At 41.2% G+C, this 23,106-nt stretch overlaps 1 protein-coding gene across 1 annotated transcript in view; it reads left to right on the top strand.

Annotated features, from left to right (window-relative positions):
• Nucleotides 1-23,106, top strand: part of col9a1a (collagen, type IX, alpha 1a) — a 74,070-nt gene that overhangs the window by 11,745 nt on the left and 39,219 nt on the right. The window contains exons 5-15 of the mRNA XM_083635716.1: nucleotides 4,171-4,224; nucleotides 6,777-6,812; nucleotides 10,039-10,062; nucleotides 11,007-11,060; nucleotides 11,290-11,343; nucleotides 13,027-13,059; nucleotides 14,256-14,312; nucleotides 16,187-16,240; nucleotides 19,700-19,753; nucleotides 19,904-19,957; nucleotides 23,082-23,106. The exon at nucleotides 23,082-23,106 is cut by the window's right edge and continues 29 nt beyond it. Coding sequence (XP_083491842.1) covers nucleotides 4,171-4,224; nucleotides 6,777-6,812; nucleotides 10,039-10,062; nucleotides 11,007-11,060; nucleotides 11,290-11,343; nucleotides 13,027-13,059; nucleotides 14,256-14,312; nucleotides 16,187-16,240; nucleotides 19,700-19,753; nucleotides 19,904-19,957; nucleotides 23,082-23,106 — 499 coding nt within the window. The remainder of the gene's footprint in view (nucleotides 1-4,170; nucleotides 4,225-6,776; nucleotides 6,813-10,038; nucleotides 10,063-11,006; nucleotides 11,061-11,289; nucleotides 11,344-13,026; nucleotides 13,060-14,255; nucleotides 14,313-16,186; nucleotides 16,241-19,699; nucleotides 19,754-19,903; nucleotides 19,958-23,081) is intronic.

The following is a 23,106-nucleotide window of genomic DNA, read 5'->3' as shown; positions in this document are numbered from 1 at the left end:
ATCACATTTTGTCAACAGTAGGCCTACATAAAACAACTATGCAACGCAATCACTGACAGCTAAGAGATTTTGATAGACTAGAGGAGCACCATGTAGGACGTTGGACGTAGTTAGAGAAGGAATAAGTGGGGAAGAAGGGCCCAGGTGTAGCCTGAAAAGGTTTTTAAGTCCCCGCCGAAAGATTGGCAGCGATTCGGCCGTTCTGACCGAAGGGGGCAGGCAGCTCATTCCACCATTGTGGCGCCTGGAACGAGAAGAGTCGCGATCGGGACGAGCAACTTTTGAGCCCACGTAGCGGTGGAGGAGCGGAGGGAGCGATGAGAGGTTTGGAACCTGACCATAGATTGCAGATACGGAGGAGCTGTCATGTGGACTGTAGGCCAGTACCGGTGTCTTGAATTTGATGCGACCCAAGATGGGAAGCCAGTAGGGGTGTCACGATATTTCGTCGCACGATATATTGCGATATCGAAACGTCACGATATGCGTATCGTCAGAAAAAAATTATATCGTAAAAAAATAATAATAATAATAATATTATTTATTATTAATAATAGAACAAATTTAGCAGAATCAACACGCATGAGTGAGGGGGTAGACTACTACTGGCATGGCAAAACAGCTCAAGGGGTACATAAGATTACATAAGTTTAGGGACCATTGAGCATGAGTTATTTAAGAAATAGATTGTATACTTTATTTTTCTTTCACCATGCAACAAACATTTAGTTTGTGACAGTGTGACACATTCTATTGCAAGAGAAGCATTATCTTCCATGTTGCTTTCTACTTATTATAATAACAATTTCCAAAAACAGCATTTGTTTTGTATTTTGTGTATTTCAAATGAAAGACTAATTTCTCCAGTATTTTCCCAGGGCTCCCTTGAAAAGAGGTTTCGATTTCAACGGGACTCGCATGGTTAAATAAATGATGAATAAATACATCAAAATGATTTACTTTTGTTAAAAAGAATATTGTTCAAATATCGTATCGTATCGTTATCGTGAACCCAATGTCGTGTATCGTATCGTATCGTGAAATGAGTGTACCGTGACACCCCTAGAAGCCAGTGAAGGTCACGGAAGAGGGGAGTGACATGAGAGAGTGACATTTTAGCCGTGCTTTAGTTAGGCTATTGATCCAATTTGATTGATATTATTTCTGCCTAAAGAAATGTCACATGACATTGCACTGGCATGGAGCTCTGCTGTCCGGCACCATCAGGTGTTTGGTTGCTGGTTGCCAGATTGCTTGTTGTTGTTGCTGTTGTTGTTGCTGTTGTTCAAGATTCAGAAGATTCACACATCTTCCATGCAACTCTCAAAGAGCTTATGGGCAGATGTTCGCTGACATTGATTTCTCAGCTCAATAACGGACATCGGTATCAGATCTGAAGAGCCGATAATGGGACCTAGACTCTGTGTGTGTGTGTGTGTGTGTGTGTGTGTGTGTGTGTGTGCGTGTGTGTGTGTGTGTGTGTGTGTGTGCGTGTGTGTGTGTGTGTGCGTGTGTGTGTGTGTGTGTGTGTGTGTGTGTGTGTGTGTGTGTGTGTGTGTGCGCGCGCGCGTGCGCGAGAGCACATGTGTTGGGATCAGAGCTGCAGAGAAATTGCATGCAGGCTTGTATATCTGCCCATAACCATGTCAGGATTATTTGCGTTGATTTCAAGTCAACTTGAACGATAAATGCACACGTTGGATTAATTCATGCTGTTAGAATGATGTCATGCTGGACTTTGTCTCGCTGGCCAGCCTCCCCTTCCTTCCCTGAGAGGAGTCTGGTGGCGCGTGGGATTGCGATGGGCGGAGCTTAGCGGCAGTGCCCTTGGAAAATAGTTTCCAACAATCCAACTTGCCGCTTTCAGCGTGTAGCAACGAGCTAGCGTGTAGGTTTCTGCCGTTAGCATGCTAGCTAGTTAGCGTTGTTGTTTTCACTGAGGCGGGAGGGCACTGTTTACAGCGACACACAGGGAGGAGGGAGCGGAAGCCGCACTGATTGACATGGTCGGAGCCAATGACAGAGTTTGTAATAAGCGGGGAGCGGACATCCGGCAGCGACTGAAACAGTCGCTCCAATGGGAGAGCAGCTGTAGAGCAGGGGAGGGGCTTACGCCAGCAGCCTGTTACTTTCCGTGCAGCCAGACTCCTCTCACGGAAGGGAGGGGAGGCTGGCCAGCGAGATTATGCTGGACTTGACTCCATAGACAATGAATCGGAGACTAACTTGGTATGGTGATAATAAATAAATAAATAAATAAATACACACACACACACACGCACACACACACACACACACACACTTATTCAGCAGGTATCTTGCATGTTGCGTTCAGGTGCACTGTAAAAAAAAAAAAAAAAAAAATTGGTCAACATCTTTTTGTGGCGGTCAAAATCCTTTTGTGGCGGCCCGCCACAAATTCCTTTATGTATGGGAAACACTGCACACACACACACATACATTTGTAATCAATTATTCGTTAATTAGCCTATTGCAGTCAGTCCCTCAGTTTTACTTTCTGGTTTCTGTGTTGTGCTGATGGACAGCTCTGAGAAGGCATTATTTGGCCTCTGTACATTTTTAACATTTTCAAGTGGGCCATGAGTTGTAAAAGATTGGGAACCGCTGCTATAAGGAGTGCCTTTGGAGAAGATATACATCTGTCAAATGAATTGTTCCACCAAACGGGGGACTATGGATCAGTCCAGAGATGCTGCAGCTTTGAGCTAGAGTCCAAGTCAAGTCTCAAGTCTTTGGTCACAAGTCCAAGTCAAGTCTCAAGTCTCTTACGGATGAGCGTTCTATCGTCTGCTGCATGCCATCCGGCCTGCTTAGGGAACACTGCATAGCTCAAATGAAGGAATTCAAAGCATTGACTGTATTATCCTCACTCCTTTATCTATTAGCATACAGCATCTGCATTGATTAGTTGAAATTATCATTAGTAGACCTTTCCTTAATGTTAATACACACAAAAATAAAGCTTGTTCACAAGTCTCAAGTCCAAGTCAAATAGAAGAGTAGAGTGCACGCACATCCGAGATTATTTCAACAGGTGCTGGAAAAATACGCGTATAGTATTGCCTGATGAAAACCCGTGAGGGTCGAAACGTTGCTTTTTTGTAATTAAAAAACTCACCCTGGGAGCTGAAAAAACAGTGTGCGGATTTCCTTTGCTTTTTCAAGTCCAAGTCAAGTCACAAGTCTTTGACTTAAGGCCTAAACATGGTCGTCCATCAGAGCCTCGCCCCGCCCTCCCCGTAGGACGGCGGGTGGAGCGCCGTCCTACGGGGAGGGGCCGCCGTCGGCTGACGGGGGCTGCTCGAAAATGTGACTTCACGGCGACGATACGTGCGTGACGTCAGCTGCAGGAGAGTTGTGACTGGCCGTTGCCCTGGCTCATCGTCGTAAAGTCGCCTTTCAAAGCATGATGTTAGATTATAACGAACTAGTTGTGTGGCATGTAGCATGTAGGGCTCGCTGGCGCCGCCAGACGGTGAGACGGCTCCAATTCGAGGCGGACGGACGACCATGTTTAGGCCTTAAAGTGCGACTCAAGTCCAAGTCCCTATCTCTGCATCGGTCTCCGTCTTTGATGTTGATGTTGATGTTGATGTTGATGTTGATGTTGAGCAGTACAATGACAATGAGTCCTACCACAGAAAATGCAGCTTTTTGTTCCTAACAAATCACAGATTGTGCGGAAGGACAAACTCTTCTGTCTTGTTTCTGCTCATTGGAAACACTGATGATTGTTGACTCATGCAGATTGGTCAGTTTCAAAGCAAACACATGACATATTTAAAAGCAACAATACGTTGTTCCTCATTTCTCGGTTTGCTGCTGTGTTTTATTTGGACTAATGATTGCAACTGTTGCTCGATCCCATGAAAATGACCTAATTACATCATTCAAAAAATGACAAAGCAAAACCTACGAGCGTTTACAGTCACCTACTTCAGAGTTAGTTACACTATTAAGCCACTTCCTATAGGCCCAGTAAACAATTTGAACGTGTTTCCTCTCATCCGTGAGTTCAGAGCAATTATAGCCATGATGAGTGCATACGAATGAAACAATCGAAATATATTTTTTTTATGTATTTCCTTGTTATGTGTCAATGTCAGCTTGATGAGTAGGCCTGAACGAAAGTTTCTGTCTTCTCTGCAGGGACCCGTCGGACCTCCTGGAGATCCGGGCTCTGAAGGCCCAAAAGGCCCAAACGTACGTTTGATATCTCCACATTATGTTCCGTTCAGTCCACTCATGTTTATATCCCCTCACAAGCATGTCTCAGAGGGCTTGACATAGCATCATCACAGTCCTACTCCATCAACTATCTACACACAACATAGTAAAAGAGCAATGAGCATGCCCATTGCCCAAAAGAGCATGCCCATTCCCAGTGTTGGGCAAGTTACTTTCAAAATGTAATATACTACATATTACTAGTTACTTTCATTTGATAGTAATAAGTTACTTTACAATACTACTTTCTGTGTAAGGTAACTCCTTACTTATTACACTACTTTTGCATTACTTTCACCAAAATAACAGCAGCGGCAGAATGACATCGCTGCCCCGGAACCATCCCGAAAAATAATTTCAACCGCCTTGAAGTCAGTGTAAACCATCCAAAATTCTAAATGTTATTCTTTTCCTTTGTTATTGTCATCTATAGTGGTTATTTGCATAAAAACACACAGTTTGATTAGGAAATGATTGTATCTTTTTTATTATGTGCTTTGATTTAATTAAATGTAACTCAATTTGTAACTTGAGTTACTTGACAAAGTAACTGGTATAATATTACTTAAATCCTATAAGTAATAAGTTATATTACTGAGTTACTGCTAAAAGTAATATATTACATGTAATATGTTACTTTTGTAATGAGTTACCCCCAACACTGCCCATTCCCAATATTTCATTATATTAATGCATAATTCAGTAAAACAAAATCAATATCAAAACTCATACTTTTGGCTCCAACACATAGGTTGCGTCATCATCAGTGTTGGGGGTAACTCATTACAATAATGTAAATGTAATATATTACTTTTAGCAGTAACTCAGTAATATAACTTATTACTTATAGGATTTCAGTAATATTATGCCAGTTACTTTGTCAAGTAACTCAAGTTACAAATTTAGTTACATTTTATTAAATCAAAGCACAAAAAGATACAATCATTTCCTAATCAAACTGTGTTTATGGTTTTTATGCAAATAATCACTATAGATGACAATAACAAAGGAAAAGAATAACATTTAGAATTTTAGTTTGTTTACACTGACTTCAAGGCGGTTGAAATTATTTTTCGGGATGGTTCCGGGGCAGCGATGTCATTCTGCTGCTGCTGCTGTTTTGGTAAAAGTAATGCAAAAGTAGTGTAATAAGTAACAAGTTACTCTACACAGAAAGTAATATTGTAAATTAACTTATTACTTTCAAATGAAAGTAACTAGTAATATGTAGTATATTACATTTTGAAAGTAACTTGGTCATCATATACATACTACACATTTCACTAGATTACATTGTGATACTACAGAAGCACAGCATGTCTTTAGACTGTGGGGTCAACCCAGGCAAACACGGGGAGAACATGCAGACTCCACACAGAAAGGACCAGGGTGGAGATTCGAACCCACGACCTTCTTGCTGTGAGGCGACAGTGCTAACCACTGAGCCACCGTGCCACCAGCGTGTCATCCTGCTGAAATGTCAGGGCTAATTCTCTACCTCGGTCCTGTCTGCAGAGCTCCTGGTCTTAATGCCACATCTGGAGGGACTGGGGGGGAAGTTAAATGCACTTTATAGAGAGCCAAAGTGAACGTCGCTTCCTACTTCAGCACCATGCCAGAGATGTTCATCCGCCATCTATTTTCCCATTTCGTAAAATGCTTATAAAAATAGTTTTACTTTGTCAAACCAAACGGTCCAGATATAATCAGAAACTGGAAAGACCACATAACATTTTGCTCGGACCAAAACGTAAAGAAATTGCGCATATAAAAAATATATTTTTCCCGGTGTTGTTTTTTTTATGTTTTGGCCCGAGTGAAATGTTCTCTAGGGTCTCTCTTGATTCTAAATATAGCTGAACCGTTTGGTTTGACCAGGTAAAACTATTTTTATAGACGGTTTTCACGGAATGGTCAGTCCTGCACTTGAATGTTTTTTTTTCTTTTATGTCCATAGCAAACACTGCAACAGGAAGTGAGCGGGGGTTCAATTTAGAATGTTTTTGTTGTCAAGTTAAAACCGTCTATAAGCATTTTACGAAATGTCTATGGGAAAATAAATGGCGGATGAAAATCTCTGGTACAGTGCTGAAGCAGGAAGTGACGTTCACTTTGCCTCTCTATAGCCACTGCCTGTTTATCCCCACTGTATGTAGAATCAGAATCACTTGTATTGCTACAGTAGGTAATCATATTAGATATATGAGGAATTTGACTAAGTGTAAGTACCATAATGCAGTGTAGCGATCACATCAGTACAAAAGACAAAAAAATACAGAAAGACAAAATCACAAAAAAATCGAAAGTGCAGTCCAATATACAACACACACACACACACACACACACACACACACACACACACACACACACACACACAAATCAGAAAAGTCGATTTGCACTTGTTTCTATAGATTATGGTGATTCTTGTCAATTCAAAACCTGCAAACCGAACTTCCCTTCCAGGACAGTAAAGATTTGAATTGACGCGCTGCAATGAGATCAGCACATGTTTTCTTGCTGGTTTTCAGGGTGAACCTGGAGCACACGGACCTCCAGGCGAGCTGGTAAGTGACAGAGATATCCTGATTCAAAATAATATCTATATCTTCAGCAGGAGTGACCGCAGTGGGAATTGAACCTCTAACCCTCTCAGAGCGACTGCCAGGCGCAACCCTCTCTACACAGTGATACTCAACTTGCTTTGCCACTTTTGCAAAATGACAGGAGGCCAGGGGCCGGTAGACATTCGTATTAATGTTGCTGTAGCTGATTGTAGGTTTTTGGGGTGTCACCCAGAGTTTGGTCTGACAATGTTGCGCACACAGGATAGTTAGTTCAGTTAAGATAAGTTAGTTATGTACATATGAGTTCCTGGGCGGTGAGCAGGCGGCGATATTTGTCAATTAGCAGGACCTCAGTCAAACTTTAATGTTAGTTTTCATTGTGAATTAGAAAATGGTCAAGGGGCCACTCTGCACCTTATCACTGGCCGCATCTGGCCCCCCGGGCCGCAAGTTGAGTATCACCGCTCTACACAGAACCTCTAATGTCTTCTTTAAATTAGTTTCCCCTTCGGAGAAATATTGGTCTATATCAGGAACAAGTGTGCAGAATTGTGGGAGTTGTGTGGAAATTCACAGCTTAGGTATGAAGATGCATGTTACATTTTCACAATAACGGAAATTGTACTTCTTTGTATTAAATATTAATGGCTCACTTAAGAACTGCCATGAATTGTAGAGAATGATTTTGGTAAAAAAAAACAAAAAAAAATGCCAGTCTTGGTACATTTAGCAAAAAAGTACAGATGTGCTGTATGAGTCATATGAATAATTGTGTGAAGTCCTTTAGTGCTAATCGTCCAGGCACAGCTCTGTCAGTCTGATTTCATTCTGTCTCAAGCAATAAGACGTCTGTCGCTCGTCCCGAACGCGACTCTTCTCGTCCCTGGCACCACAATGGTGGAACGAGCTCCCCCCTTCGGTCAGGACGACCAAATCGCTGCCCATCTTTCGGCAAAGACTAAAAACACACCTTTTCAGGCTCCATCTGGGCCCTCCTTGAACTAACATCTCTATCTAAAAAGAAATAATAAAAGAAATCTCTAACTGCTTCTACAAGTGCTACTCTATTCCTTCAAAAAGTTGTAGCTGTGTTGCATAGTTGCATAGTTGATGTCTCTACTGTTGACACAATGTGATATTGTAAGTCGCTTTGGATGAAAGCGTCTGCCAAATGACGTAATGTAATGTCTGTGTTCTATTGATTGAAATTCATCTTGAAACAATCGTCATTATTAATAACATTTCCACAGATACTGAGAATGATCAAATTATAAACCTATCCTGACCAGTGTTGGGGGTAACTCATTACAAAAGTAATATATTACATGTAATATATTACATGTAATATATTACTTTTTGCAGTAACTCAGTGATATAACTTATTACAATAGGATTTCAGTACTATTATACCAGTTACTTTGTCAAGTAACACAAGTTACAAATTGAGTTACATTTTCTTTTATCAAAGGCACATACCGGTATTTAAATAAAGATATAATCATTTCCTTATCAAATTTAGTTTTTTTTATGCAAATAACCACTATAGATGAGAATAACAAAGGAAAAAGATAACATTTTGAATTTTGGACGGTTTACACTGACTTCAAGATGGTTGAAATTGTTTTTTGGGATGGTTCCAGGGCGGCGATGTCATTCTGCTACGGCAGTTATTTTGGTAAAAGTAATGCAAAAGTAGTGTAATAAGTAACGAGTTACTCTACACAGACAGTAATATTGTAAAGTAATGAGTTACTCTACACAGACAGTAATATTGTAAAGTAACGAGTTACTCTACACAGACAGCAATATTGTATTCCCCGGGAGGGTCTGGTGAGACGAAGGAGGAGCCCAGCCTGGAGTCACCCACACAGGGCCTTAGACCCTCCATGCACCGAAGGGTTTTACAAATACTGCGGTGTAGCACTAACTCTATTGCAGCGGATTAGGCGTGATCAACCCTTCCGCGGGCAACGTTGCAGACAGAGTAGGAAGGCTGATCCGTGAGCGGCTGCTGCTGGGACGCGGGTCGGGGTCTTAATCGGCCTCGGCTGGGTCTACTGGGCCAGGGTGTATGATGTTGAGAGACCCGAAACACCTTACAACCCCAGCTAACATCACTGATGACGCGGAGCGTACGCCGGGGCAGAGGGTGCGGCCGCCACGGGCCCACTCGCCAGGGGGGCCCATCAAAAAAAAAAAAAAAAAAAAAAATTTGGCTGGCAACCTGTGTTTTTATTTTTCTTCTTCAGAACAAGCTTGTCTGTAAAGTGGCTTCACTGTAGTCTTTCTTGGACATAATATTACTTGGCTCAATGAGTGACAAATTGTGTTTTCGGATATAGGGGCTATATCAGCTATTTTACAGTTGTGACTTAAAATGACTTTATTTAAAGGAACACTCTGCCCATTTTCAACCAGCTTTGTATCATTAGAACATCAGTAGTATATCAGAAAACTGTAAACTGTTTTGAAGTCTGTCATTTAATTTGACAGTTATTGAGTGTTAAAGTGTGGACCAGTGACATCACTGGTCCACACTAACTCAAATTAATAACTCATTAACTCAAATCAACTCTCAATAACTGTCAAACTAGATGAATGATGAATAGTTTGACAGTTATTGAGAGTTGATTTGAGTTAATGAGTTATTAATTTGAGTTAGTGTGGACCAGTGATGTCACTGGTCCACACTTTAACACTCAATAACTGTCAAATTAAATGACAGACTTCAAAACCTTTTACAGTTTTCTGATATACTACTGATGTTCTAATGATACAAAGCTGGTTGAAAATGGGCGGAGTGTTCCTTTAATAAAGTCAGTGGTGTGAGTCTGAGAGGAATTCAATCAATAGACAATAACATTGGTGTGTTTAAAATGAGATATTCCACTAAATATGGCTAAAACCGATTCAAACATGCAAAAAAAGGCACATTTTTCTTCGCGGCCTGGCCTGGCCTTCAAAAAAAAAAAAAAAAAAAGATATGTTTTTTTTTTTTTGATGGGGCCCCCCTAAGAGCTTCGCCCCCTCTGGGCTGATAGGGTCGCTCCGCCCCTGACTCCCAGCGCATGCTGTAGCATGTATTTTAAATCTAAAGTAACGTATTACTTTCAAATGAAAGTAACTAGTAATATGTAGTATATTACATTTTGAAAGTAACTTGCCCAACACTGGTCCTGACACTTCCGAACATTCTCCCTGACCTCCCTCCTGTCTGTCTTCACAGGGTGTGGGACCTGACGGCCTCGACGTGAGTACTTGCCCTACTATAGAGCTGCAATGATTAGTCAATCGATATTAGTCGATTGACAGGAAATTAATCGCCAACAAAAAAAATTTTAATAATCGATTAATCATTTAGACTAATTTTAAGAAAAACATACTAAAATTATCTTGTTTTAGCTTCTCAAATGTGATTTTCTTTTTCTGGTTTGTGGTTTCTATAAGAGTAAACTGATTATTTTGGGTTGTGGACTGTTGGTTAAAAACACTCCAAGTGAATTGGTCCTCGGGAACCTAAGTCTCTCCAGAGGTCATGTCGGTCAACCACAGTTGGAAAGAAGGTGAAGGTGAAGAGGAGGACTTCCATTCCTTCAAAATATGTTTTTTTTTGCTACAAGTGTCCCCTGTGTCAAAGAAGACTGTTGCACAGCTGTGGGGAACTTCAGAGAGGACTCCGAGCAGCCGAAGATGGCGAGTTCCGCCTCCGGCTGAAGGGTTGTTTTAAGAAGAGCAATTATTAAGTAGAAGAATTAATACATCAGAGGAATACAATACAATGTAAATAGTGGTGTTCTCTAAATGTCTGCTGGATTCAATTTAAACATGCTATTAGACATGTAGATATATTTGGGAGGAGTATGGATTATTAACATGTATTTTTTCGTTTATTGGACAGCGACAATGCTCAATAAATATATTGCAGCAGATATAGCTGTAAGCTAATTTTCCTTCCATAGTATGGATGGATGGGTTAAGTTACAATTGTTGCAATTGTGAAATGTGGATCATATTCACATGAATAAGTATTCAGATGCTAATATACATATATAACATATACATATGTTATACATATAATATACATATATAACATATACATATGTTATACATATAATATACACTATATAACCATAAACAGTTGAGGCATTCACGGCACCAGCGTGTTAACAGGTCGGGATGTGTTGCTGTTCACAGGGTCTCCCCGGAACAGACGGGCTACCAGGTGAGCTGGGCAAAGTTGGACCACCTGTGAGTAATAATCATATTCAGTTCATGTAAATTCTGCCACGCTTCCTTGGTTTTCTTGGGAATTGAGTTGATTTTAGTTAAATTATCATGACTAAGTATGTTCAGAACTTCATGATTTTTTTTTGATTTTTTTTTTTACAAAAGGTGCATTTATGAATGATTTATGATGCTAGCTACACTGCACTGTGATGTGTTTTCCTGTCATGCTAAATCCTGTTCTCTGCTTCAGGGAGCGAGAGGCAGGAGAGGGTCAGTGGGTCTTCCTGGTCCTGCCGGACAGCGGGTAAATATCACACCTTAAGTTTGATACTGGTCTAGATAAATATCACACCATGGCCCCTATCGTTGCATCGGCGCTGTTTCTAGGCCGAGCGCCTGGCGCAGCGCAAATCAGTGGGCGTGGACCAGCGCACTTGATATCGTCGTGCTGGCGCTACACGCAGCCTAAAGCATTACAACCACGCCTTTTAAGCGTAAAATGATGCACCGTCATGCTCATTGGATAAGTGCAATAAACGAATCGCACGCTTGCCTTTTTAGCTCCAATTCCAGTGGTCCCGCAAAACCTGACGAAAGCCAAGCGCTCTGCCCCCCCCCCCCCCCCTTCATCCAGTCTGTCTGTCTCCATTATAGGCTATTATTCCATATTATTATGCTTCTCAAACCAATCTAACTGCAGTTTAAATACTGCAAGCATGTAAATACGCTACACTAGCAAGATCAAAGTGAAAAGAATGTTCTAAAGGCATCAGCTAGAAAAATATAGCCTATCCCTATATGATGAGATTAATTTTATATTGGTGAAAGTTTGTCCAGAACGATATCGTTTTCTCTCCCCTGCTGCAGGTAGAATGATGCACATAAATATACCCTACATTATGTAAAGTCATTGCATAAATGTGTTTTTATTGTAAAACTAAATGTGAAGTAGGGCGAAGTTATTGGAGCGGACATCGCAGTATAGCACATGACAGTAGAAGCGCGTTCCGAAGCGCGTTCCGCTAACACTTATCTAAATCACGTTAAATCGACAAGGGATTGGCCCAGGAGGACATATATGTTTCACTTAGGGTGGTGTTTTAATTTCGATGTTTTATTTGGTCCAATATTGAAATGTTCTACAATTGCAGGCTGTGTTACCATTACACATTATTTTAGATTGACCTTTTATATCTATTTCGCCTCATTTGGTTGCTATTTAGTAGCGAAATGGAGTACCCAATTGCATGCTGGGACATTCACAGGCAGTGAACTTACAACTGCTATTTCCTATAGGACGTGTGTTGTGTCTGTCTGAGCGAGGGAGTCAGAGAGAGACAGTCGTATTGTGCCTGTCAGACTGAGGAGAGAGGGAGAGAGTGACACAGAGAAGGGTGACAGAGGAGAGAGCCAGAGGGGAGGGAGAGAGCCAGAGGGGAGCGCTCCGCGCAACTGGCTGCACTGAATAGGCCTGGTTTTCAAAAGCGCAAAGCGCTAAATTTACGCCAGGTGGGAAGATAGCAGTACGCCGAGATTTAAGGCCGACACGCCCACTCTGGCCCATTCTGGGACTGCGCCACGCCCATTCGGCCTAAAGCGCATTTGGCAGCGTAAAGCCATATTGATATCGTCCCAAAACAGGCGCAAGGCACGTTTTTTTTGCGTTTAAGGCCCGTTTTACCGCCGAAGGCTTGTGGGAGAATAGGGCCCCTTATGTTTGATACTTGTCTAGGTAGGTTAGATGCATAGATGCATTGGGATGGCGCAGGGGGAGACGACACACATCTTGTTACAGACCCCACAATTCCTAGCAGTGCCCCTAAAAATCTTTGGTGTTGGTTTAGGGTTAACCCTTGATGTTTTATGGTGATGAAATATCTCATATGCTAACATGAGAGTGAGTGGCAACCTGCTGTATGCAGTACATATATGAGCTGGAGTTTATTTACAGAATTTATTTTAAGCTGAAGCATTTCTCTCCCTATAGGGCCCTCCAGGCGTTTATGAAGGCGAGGACCTGGTAAGTTTGATCCAAAAGCTTGGTCTGTCACAATTTTCTTTGAGATTCATTTACAGTTATCAGCACCAAAACCAATTAAGCCCTTTCAAGCAATTTATTATATTCTCTACTTCACTTAGAAACTGGAATGCCAGGAAACTAGTAAGCTGCAAAAACATCAACGCAACTACACTTAACCTAGATTTTAAACAACTCTGCAAGAATGGAGGTTATTCACGAGTGTGAAAAACCAGGACAGAGTCTAAAATGCTACAGAGGGCCTTTTCTTTGTTTCTGTTTGTTTGTTTGTTTGTTTGTTTGTTTGTTTATTTGTTTGTTTGTTTCTTTCTTTCTTTCTTTCTTTCTTTCTTTCTGCTATGACCATGTGCCACAGTGATTCAGTTAGGGACGAAGAACAAAGGAATAATCTCCTCCAATGGTTACCAATGCACTAATGTCAAAGTACTGTCATATATAATATAACTAAAGATATAAGACAGGAGAGAGCAAGCAACATGGCTACCTAGCTCCCTCGCTGCTACCACAGAGTTAGCAAAGCAAATTATTATTTTTCGTTTGTTTTATAGGAATTAAATAGCGCAGTTGGAACGCATCTTGAGTCCATTTGGAACACTTTCTACAGTCTTAGGTTTTGTTAATAACGGGTTGATTCAACATATTGCTCTTTAGACTTTGATAATGTTGGTGCAATTCTGAAGCCAAACAAGAGTTTATGAACTTAACCCAAAGATTTTCTTCCCTTTTTATATTTTTTACATTTTATTCTCTTTCATAATGAAAAGTAAACATTCACTTCCTCATACCCCGCCCTGCAACCGTAGAAGCCCATGCACACGAATAAATAGCCTAATATGAACAAGATTTACCAACCATGTTTGTTCATGAGATTAGCAGATTATATTCCCTGAACAGAATATTCACAAGTATCAGATATTTTCTTACCCTATGAGTGACATCATCAGTTCGTCATGCACATGTACATGTGTAACCAAACCACTATGTAAGCTAAAAACAACAACAACAATCTAGATATAAAACGGAGAAACAAGCGATCATGTTAAAACTGTAATGGAATTTGGGAATATTTCCTCTCAGATCGTTTCAGAACCATGACAAAATGTAATCTTTGGGTGTGAGTGGCGCCTCCTGGTGGCAGGGCACTCCCATGACCTCAAATAGGCTGTTGTGTTTTCCAGTGTCCCAATGCCTGTCCTTCAGGTCTGACCGGATACTCTGGCCTCCCCGGGATGAAAGTGAGTAAGAACCATGTTTGCTCCTTTTGTGCTCCAACAACTGTTCCACTATTAGGATTGTGTATTCGGTATGTCTTTGTTGCTTGGTAACATACTTTGTTATGAACCGCTGCCCAGGAGGTGATGTTTTCGGGCTGTTTGTTTGTTTGTTTGTTTGTTTGTTAGCAGGGTTACGGCAAAACTGGGACGATTTTCATGAAACCTGGTGGAAGGGTGTAACATGGGCCAAGGAGGAACCAATACAATTTTGGAGCTGATCCGATCCGGGTCGGGTTAATAGGAGGGGGCGGGGCTAGGGAAAAGGGGCTGTAGCTAGGGATAGGAGGGGCGTAGAGAGTCAGGATTCGAGGGGTTGGTAGGAGGAGTGGATAGAGGGATGTGGGTGGTGTGGGCGGGGGGGTCAAGAAATGGGTGGGGCTTGGGGGAAGTGGTCGTAACTAGGGATATGAAGGCTGTAGAGCAGGGATACTCAACTTGCTTTGCCCGGGGGCCACTTTCGTGAAATGATAGGAGGCCAGGGGCCAGTTAATAAACAAACGATATAAAGTTTTCTGGAGCGGATTGTAGGTTTTTGGGGTGTCAGCCGGAGTTTAGTCTGACAATCTTGTGCACACCGGAGAGTTAGTTAGGTTAAGTTAGTTAGGTTAAGTACATACATCAGTGCCTGGTTAGCGAGCAGACGACGGTATTTGACAATTTAGCTGAAAACTAACTTGAAATTATTAGAAAATGGTCGGGGGGCCACTCTGCACCCTGTCGCGGGCCGCATCTGGCCCCCAGGGATTCGAGGGGTGGGTTAGACAGAGTAGCTAGGGGGATGTGTGTGGTGAGGGGAGGGGGGTAGGGATAGGGGAAACGGTCATAGCTAAGGAGGGATAGGAAGGTCGTAGAGAGTCAGGTTTGGAGGGCTGGGTAGGGGGAGTGGCTAGGTGTATATGGGTGGTGGGAGGGGGGGGCTAGGGAGAAGGAATGTATCTAGGGATAGGAAGGTCGTAGAGACCCAGGGATTCGAGGGGTGGGTAGGAGGAGTGACTAGAGGGATGTGTTTGATGAGGGAACGGGGCGGGGCTAGGGAAAAGGGGCCATAAGTAGGGATAGGAAGGTCATAGAGAGTCCGGGTTTGACGGCTGTGTAGGGGGAGTGGCTAGCAGGATGTGGGTGGTGGGAGGGGTCCTGGTCAGGAAAGGGGGCAGGGCTAGGGAGAAGGTTCGTAGCTAGGGATAGGAAGGCCATAGAGAGTCGGTGTTCGAGGGGTGGGTAGGGGCAGAGCCATATAATAGAAGAGTTCCGACATCTCCATTCACTCCAATGGACCAGTTTTTTTTCCAGGAAGTAGAAAGTGGAACTCTTGAGTAAAAAAAGCAGCACTGTCGAGTTGCAGCAAAATAGACAGTTTGTGTTGTACTTTGAAAGGGGTTTGCATCCATTGAATCAAATTGTACATTTATCAGCTTTATTTTCAGCATGCAAAAGTAGCGCGAGACCCATTCCTGGCTGTTCATTGGCTAATGAGTCTCGAATTTTGGTCCTCCGCTGACGCCACTCTCTTACTAAAGGACACTAGGTAGGGGGAGTGGCTAGCAGGATGCGGGTGGTGGGAGGGGTCCTGGTCAGGAAAGGGGGCAGGGCTAGGGAGAAGGTTCGTAGCTAGGGATAGGAAGGCCATAGAGAGTCGGTGTTCGAGGGGTGGGTAGGGGGAGTGGCTAGCAGGATGTGGGTGTGTCAGGGTTAGGGTTCCAATCGAATCCGTCTCAGAAAATGTGCATATCATAGCAGACAGGAGTTTGAGCCGTGGCGGAGGTCTGCGCTCTCTGTGTGCACTTCTAGTTAAAAATGCTTTAGAAATCAACTTAACTTGTTGTCTCTGCCTGTAGGGCCACAAAGGGGCTAAGGGTGAATCTGGAGAGCCTGGAAAACAAGGACACAAGGTAACATCCCTCTTTCCTCCCTTACATCACACAACATTGTTATGTACCATAAATACCATACTGTACAGCAACACATCACATGTTATGTACCGTAAATAACATACTGTACAGCAACACTAGCCTGGGCAAACCCAGCCTTCAACGTGACGTCACAGGCTATGCCTGTAACGTACGTTTTGTGACTGATAGCACATAGAGGTCACATGGAGGCTGGGTTTACCCAGGCTACAGCAACACATCACATAACATTCTGTTATGTACCGTAAATAACATACTGTACAGCAACACATCACATGATTCTGTTATATACTGTAAATAACATACTGTACAGCAACACATTACATGATTCTGTTATATACTGTAAATAACATACTGTACAGCAACACATCACATGATTCTGTTATATACTGCAAATAACATACTGTACAGCAACACATCACATGATTCTGTTATATACTGTAAATAACATACTGTACAGCAACACATTACATGATTCTGTTATATACTGTAAATAACATACTGTACAGCAACACATCACATGATTCTGTTATATACTGCAAATAACATACTGTACAGCAACACATCACATGATTCTGTTATATACTGCAAATAACATACTGTACAGCAACACATCACATGATTCTGTTATATACTGTAAATAACATACTGTACAGCAACACATTACATGATTCTGTTATATACTGTAAATAACATACTGTACAGCAACACATCACATGATTCTGTTATATACTGTAAATAACATACTGTACAGCAACACATCATATGATTCTGTTATATACTGTAAATAACATACTGTACAGCAACACATCACATTCTGTTATATACTGTAAATAACATACTGTACAGCAACACATCACATGATTCTGTTATATACTGTAAATAACATACTGTACAGCAACACATCATATGATTCTGTTATATACTGTAAATAACATACTGTACAGCAACACATCACATTATGTTATATACTGTAAATAACATACTGTACAGCAACACATCACATGTTATATACCATAAATACCATACTGTACAGCAACACATCACATGATTCTGTTATATACTGTAAATAACATACTGTACAGCAACACATCACATGATTATGTTATATACTGTAAATAACATACTGTACAGCAACACATCACATGTTATATACTGTAAATAACATACTGTACAGCAACACATCACATGTTATATACTGTAAATAACATACTGTACAGCAACACATCACATGTTATATACCATAAATACCATACTGTACAGCAACACATCACATGATTCTGTTATATACTGTAAATAACATACTGTACAGCAACACATCACATGTTATATACTGTAAATAACATACTGTACAGCAACACATCACATGTTATATACCGTAAATAACATACTGTACAGCAACACATCACATGTTATATACCATAAATAACATACTGTACAGCAACACATCACATGTTATATACCATAAATACCATACTGTACAGCAACACATCACATGATTCTGTTATATACTGTAAATAACATACTGTACAGCAACACATCACATGTTATATACTGTAAATAACATACTGTACAGTAACACATCACATGTTATATACCGTAAATAACATACTGTACAGCAACACATCACATGTTATATACCGTAAATAACATACTCTACAGCAACACATCACATGATTCTGTTATATACTGTAAATAACATACTGTACAGCAACACATCACATGATTATGTTATATACTGTAAATAACATACTGTACAGCAACACATCACATGTTATATACCGTAAATAACATACTGTACAGCAACACATTACATGTTATATACCGTAAATAACATACTGTACAGCAACACATCACATGATTCTGTTATATATTGTAAATAACATACTGTACAGCAACACATCACATGATTCTGTTATATACTGTAAATAACATACTGTACAGCAACACATTACATGATTCTGTTATATATTGTAAATAACATACTGTACAGCAACACATCACATGATTCTGTTATATACTGTAAATAACATACTGTACAGCAACACATCACATGATTCTGTTATATACTGTAAATAACATACTGTACAGCAACACATCACATGATTCTGTTATATATTGTAAATAACATACTGTACAGCAACACATCACATTATTCTGTTATATACTGTAAATAACATACTGTACAGCAACACATCATATGATTCTGTTATATATTGTAAATAACATACTGTACAGCAACACATCACATGATTCTGTTATATATTGTAAATAACATACTGTACAGCAACACATCACATGATTCTGTTATATACTGTAAATAACATACTGTACAGCAACACATCACATGATTCTGTTATATATTGTAAATAACATACTGTACAGCAACACATCACATGATTCTGTTATATACTGTAAATAACATACTGTACAGCAACACATCATATGATTCTGTTATATATTGTAAATAACATACTGTACAGCAACACATCACATGATTCTGTTATATACTGTAAATAACATACTGTACAGCAACACATCACATGATTCTGTTATATACTGTAAATAACATACTGTACCACAACACATCACATGATTCTGTTATATACTGTAAATAACATACTGTACAGCAACACATCACATGTTATATACCGTAAATAACATACTGTACAGCAACACATCACATGATTCTGTTATATACTGTAAATAACATACTGTACAGCAACACATCACATGATTCTGTTATATACTGTAAATAACATACTGTACAGCAACACATCACATGTTATATACTGTAAATAACATACTGTACAGCAACACATCACATGATTCTGTTATATACTGTAAATAACATACTGTACAGCAACACATCACATTATTCTGTTATATACTGTAAATAACATACTGTACAGCAACACATCACATGATTCTGTTATATACTGTAAATAACATACTATACAGCAACACATCACATGTTATATACCATAAATACCATACTGTACAGCAACACATCACATGATTCTGTTATATACTGTAAATAACATACTGTACCACAACACATTACATGATTCTGTTATATACTGTAAATAACATACTGTACAGCAACACATCACATTCTGTTATATACTGTAAATAACATACTGTACAGCAACACATCACATGATTCTGTTATATACTGTAAATAACATACTGTACAGCAACACATCACATTCTGTTATATACTGTAAATAACATACTGTACAGCAACACATCACATGCAAAGAAAATCCAGCACACTCTCTTGTGTGCTGGAGCCATGGACTTAATTTGTTCCATTTTCCATCATATTCATACTCATTGATAATGATAATGATGATAATGATGATAAAGTAAACGGTTACTGTTTAGAACATGAATGGAGCTCCAGATGAGTGTGACATGTCTGGTCTCTCTCTCTTCCAGGGAGAGGAGAGTGAACAAGGAGCGATGGGTGAAGTCGGAGCTCAAGGACTACCAGTAAAATATTTCACCATCTTCTCTCTCACAACGTTACAAACGCAAAACCAACCCTAACCTAACCAAGCCTGACCTAACCAACGTCTTCAAACATGTTAACATGGGGTACTTCTCTTTCTCTCTCTCCCTCTATCTGCTGAGTAATTTTAGGGCCCAGGTGGACCAAGAGGCATCACAGGAATTCTGGGTTCCTCAGGTGACAGGGTAAGAGGTTGTGAGGTCACACATACAACATGAAGTGTAATGCACAGACTGTATAAACACATGGACCTACTGTAGTGAGTGTGACGTCACACATAGACTGTATAAACACATGGACCTACTGTAGTGAGTGTGATGTCACATAGACTGTATAAACACATGGACCTACTGTAGTGAGTGTGATGTCACATAGACTGTATAAACACATGGACCTACTGTAGTGAGTGTGATGTCACATAGACTGTATAAACACATGGACCTACTGTAGTGAGTGTGATGTCACATAGACTGTATAAACACATGGACCTACTGTAGTGAGTGTGACGTCACACATAGACTGTATAAACACATGGACCTACTGTAGTGAGTGTGACGTCACACATAGACTGTATAAACACATGGACTTACTGTAGTGAGTGTGACGTCACACATAGACTGTATAAACACATGGACCTACTGTAGTGAGTGTGACGTCACACATAGACCGTATAAACACATGGACTTACTGTAGTGAGTGTGATGTCACATAGACTGTATAAACACATGGACCTACTGTAGTGAGTGTGACGTCACACATAGACTGTATAAACACATGGACCTACTGTAGTGAGTGTGATGTCACACAGATTGTATACACACATGGACTTACTGTAGTGAGTGATATAAGAGACAGCATAGAGCAGAGAGGTAGGGAAACAGTGGATCGATGAATCCAGAAGGAGGCGGTAGTGCAACATAAAGAATGCCAACTGCCATAAAACACCACAGAAGAAGTAGTGAGTGATATCATAGATCTTATATTTCTAGATGATTCACCGCAGGCTCCACCAATTCTAACAAATGGTCGCTGCAACTCTCCCAAATGGTCACGTGGTCACCTGACCTCTCCCCTGAAGTGTTGTGAGAGGACTGCCTGGTGACGCAGGGTTAGTGCTGCTGACCTAGCGAGCGAACTTGAAATAAAGATTGTGAGTTCCCAAACTCCACAAACCACACATATAAATACAAAGCTGCCCGTTGTTAGCTCAATACAGTTGAAACTAAGATATTACATTAAAAAAAAAAAAATTCTAGACAGGTTTAGCTACTACATCAACGAACCTCAGCTTTAGCTTTAGCTAATTGCTCCCTGCTAACATGAGTTCCTGTTGCCAAATCTCGCGAGTAAAAAAAAAACAAGTTAGAAAATGTTTATCTTTCTCCTGATCTGTCTGTCTGAAAAATGCCATTTTAGTGTCAGAATATTCTGAAGATATGTGGCTTCGCAGAATGGGCAGAATATTTACTTCAATGAATATATGGGGCGAAATAATCATAATAGTCATAATCTGAGATCACGTTGACTTTTCCCATTGACTCCAATAGACTCAGAAGTGGCCGTGTCCGTGGAGAACCATGGGCAAAACGCACGTGCCAAAATGACAGGAACTGAGCTGAAGTTGGGTCGTCTTGATATCACACAGACTGTATAAACATGGATCGCTGCCATGTTGACATTTGTTGGAGCCAGAGCACGGCAGCTCCGCCTGCTTTTGGTCCGTAATTGGGCGACCTGTCAATCACTGGACAGGCGACCTGTCAATCACTCTGAAAACTGTATAGAAGAAACAAGGCTAGGTTGGAACCTAGCATGGCCAGCCCAGCGTTCACGAACCTGTTGTTGTTCTGTATGATGTTATAGACATTGTGACATCATCACTCCTCTCATCAGTGACATAATTATGGACCCAAACAATCTTATAACATCACTGATGATGTCATAGGCACTGATGATGTCATAGGCATTGTGACCCCTCGGTGATGTCACTCGAGCAATTATTGTTGTTTTTGGTTACACTCGGGAAATTGGCATTCGCTGACATTCTCAAAGCGGAAGTAGTCCAACAAGAAGGGAGGGGTCAGGCATCACTTTATACATCATCAGTACATACGCCCCACAATAGACAATCAAGCCTCATTCAACGAACAGACAACCAGAAATATATAGAAATAAACATGATCATATCCAAGCGAGAGAGATGCTGACTATTCTCACCCAAGTGTCCGTGACAATATAAATATATATGATAAGATCCTGAAAATCAGCACCAAAGTAGGATTTCAATCGAAAACTATTGGCCCATTTCCACCGCAGGTAGTAGCGCGGTCCCGCTCCGCTCGACTCGATAAATGGTCTCATTCCACCGGTAAAAACTGTCCCAGCCCGGGTTGTATTGGGGTTGAGTCGTGCTACTTTTCGTACCTGCCTCGTCGGGGTTCTAGGGCTGCGAACCCGGTACCATACGGTGACGTGAAAACATTGTTGACGACTGATTGGTCAGGCAGAATCGTGTTTACTCTGTCTATCTACTGACTGTCAATGCAATGCTGCATACCAGTTTAGTGGGCTTACCTTCTCTTCTGTTATGTATATTTCCATCAGTCTTTTGTGTTGCTGCCTTCGCCTCTGGTGAAATAAAATCGTGGCGGTGGTTTCAATTGTCTGAGAGAGAAAAAAGTCCGCTGCTCAGGAAGCTCCTGTAGTTGAGTGCAGCCGCAGCGCTCCGCTAGGCCGCAGGCGGGTCTTTGGTGAAGCCGCGGTCTTGCCTGGTGAGAGGCCGCCGGGGTACAGGCTTCACTCTGTTGCGCCTCTCCCGTCCGCGCGCAGCGCATGCCTGTGAGTTTGACTAACTACAAAGTGATATCCATTCTCCTGGCCGATTGTCACATTTGCCCATGTACACTGTAGGTCATTTAGAGGCACCAGTATTTCATAAACAGTTTAAAAGTTCTGTGGATGGATTTAATTGTAACATTATGTTATAGCCTACTTCGGTGTATAGGCGGAGGACAGATATGCGGTCGCTATGACGACCAGCTGGGGGTGGGCGGGGGCAGATGATCGGCGGTCGAAGCAGAACATCCATCGGGCCGAAACGAGTAGAGCCGACTGGTGACGAGCTGTGCAGGGCAGTAAAATGTGGTGGAAATGAGCCATATCTGTACCAATATCGGCCTTCAAAAAACCAAATCAGTTGAAGCCTACTTAGCTAAGTTAAATTTCCTTAACTGTTCCAAAGAGAAACATAATATATACCTAAATGATATACTTTGACCTGAAACATCGTCTCATCTCCCCGACACACAGGGCCCCCGTGGGAAGCCAGGTGATG

Source organism: Poromitra crassiceps (genome assembly GCF_964638095.1).
Source record: "Poromitra crassiceps genome assembly, chromosome: 4".
Classification (NCBI taxonomy): domain Eukaryota; kingdom Metazoa; phylum Chordata; class Actinopteri; order Beryciformes; family Melamphaidae; genus Poromitra; species Poromitra crassiceps.
This window is presented reverse-complemented; position numbering and strand designations above follow the sequence as displayed.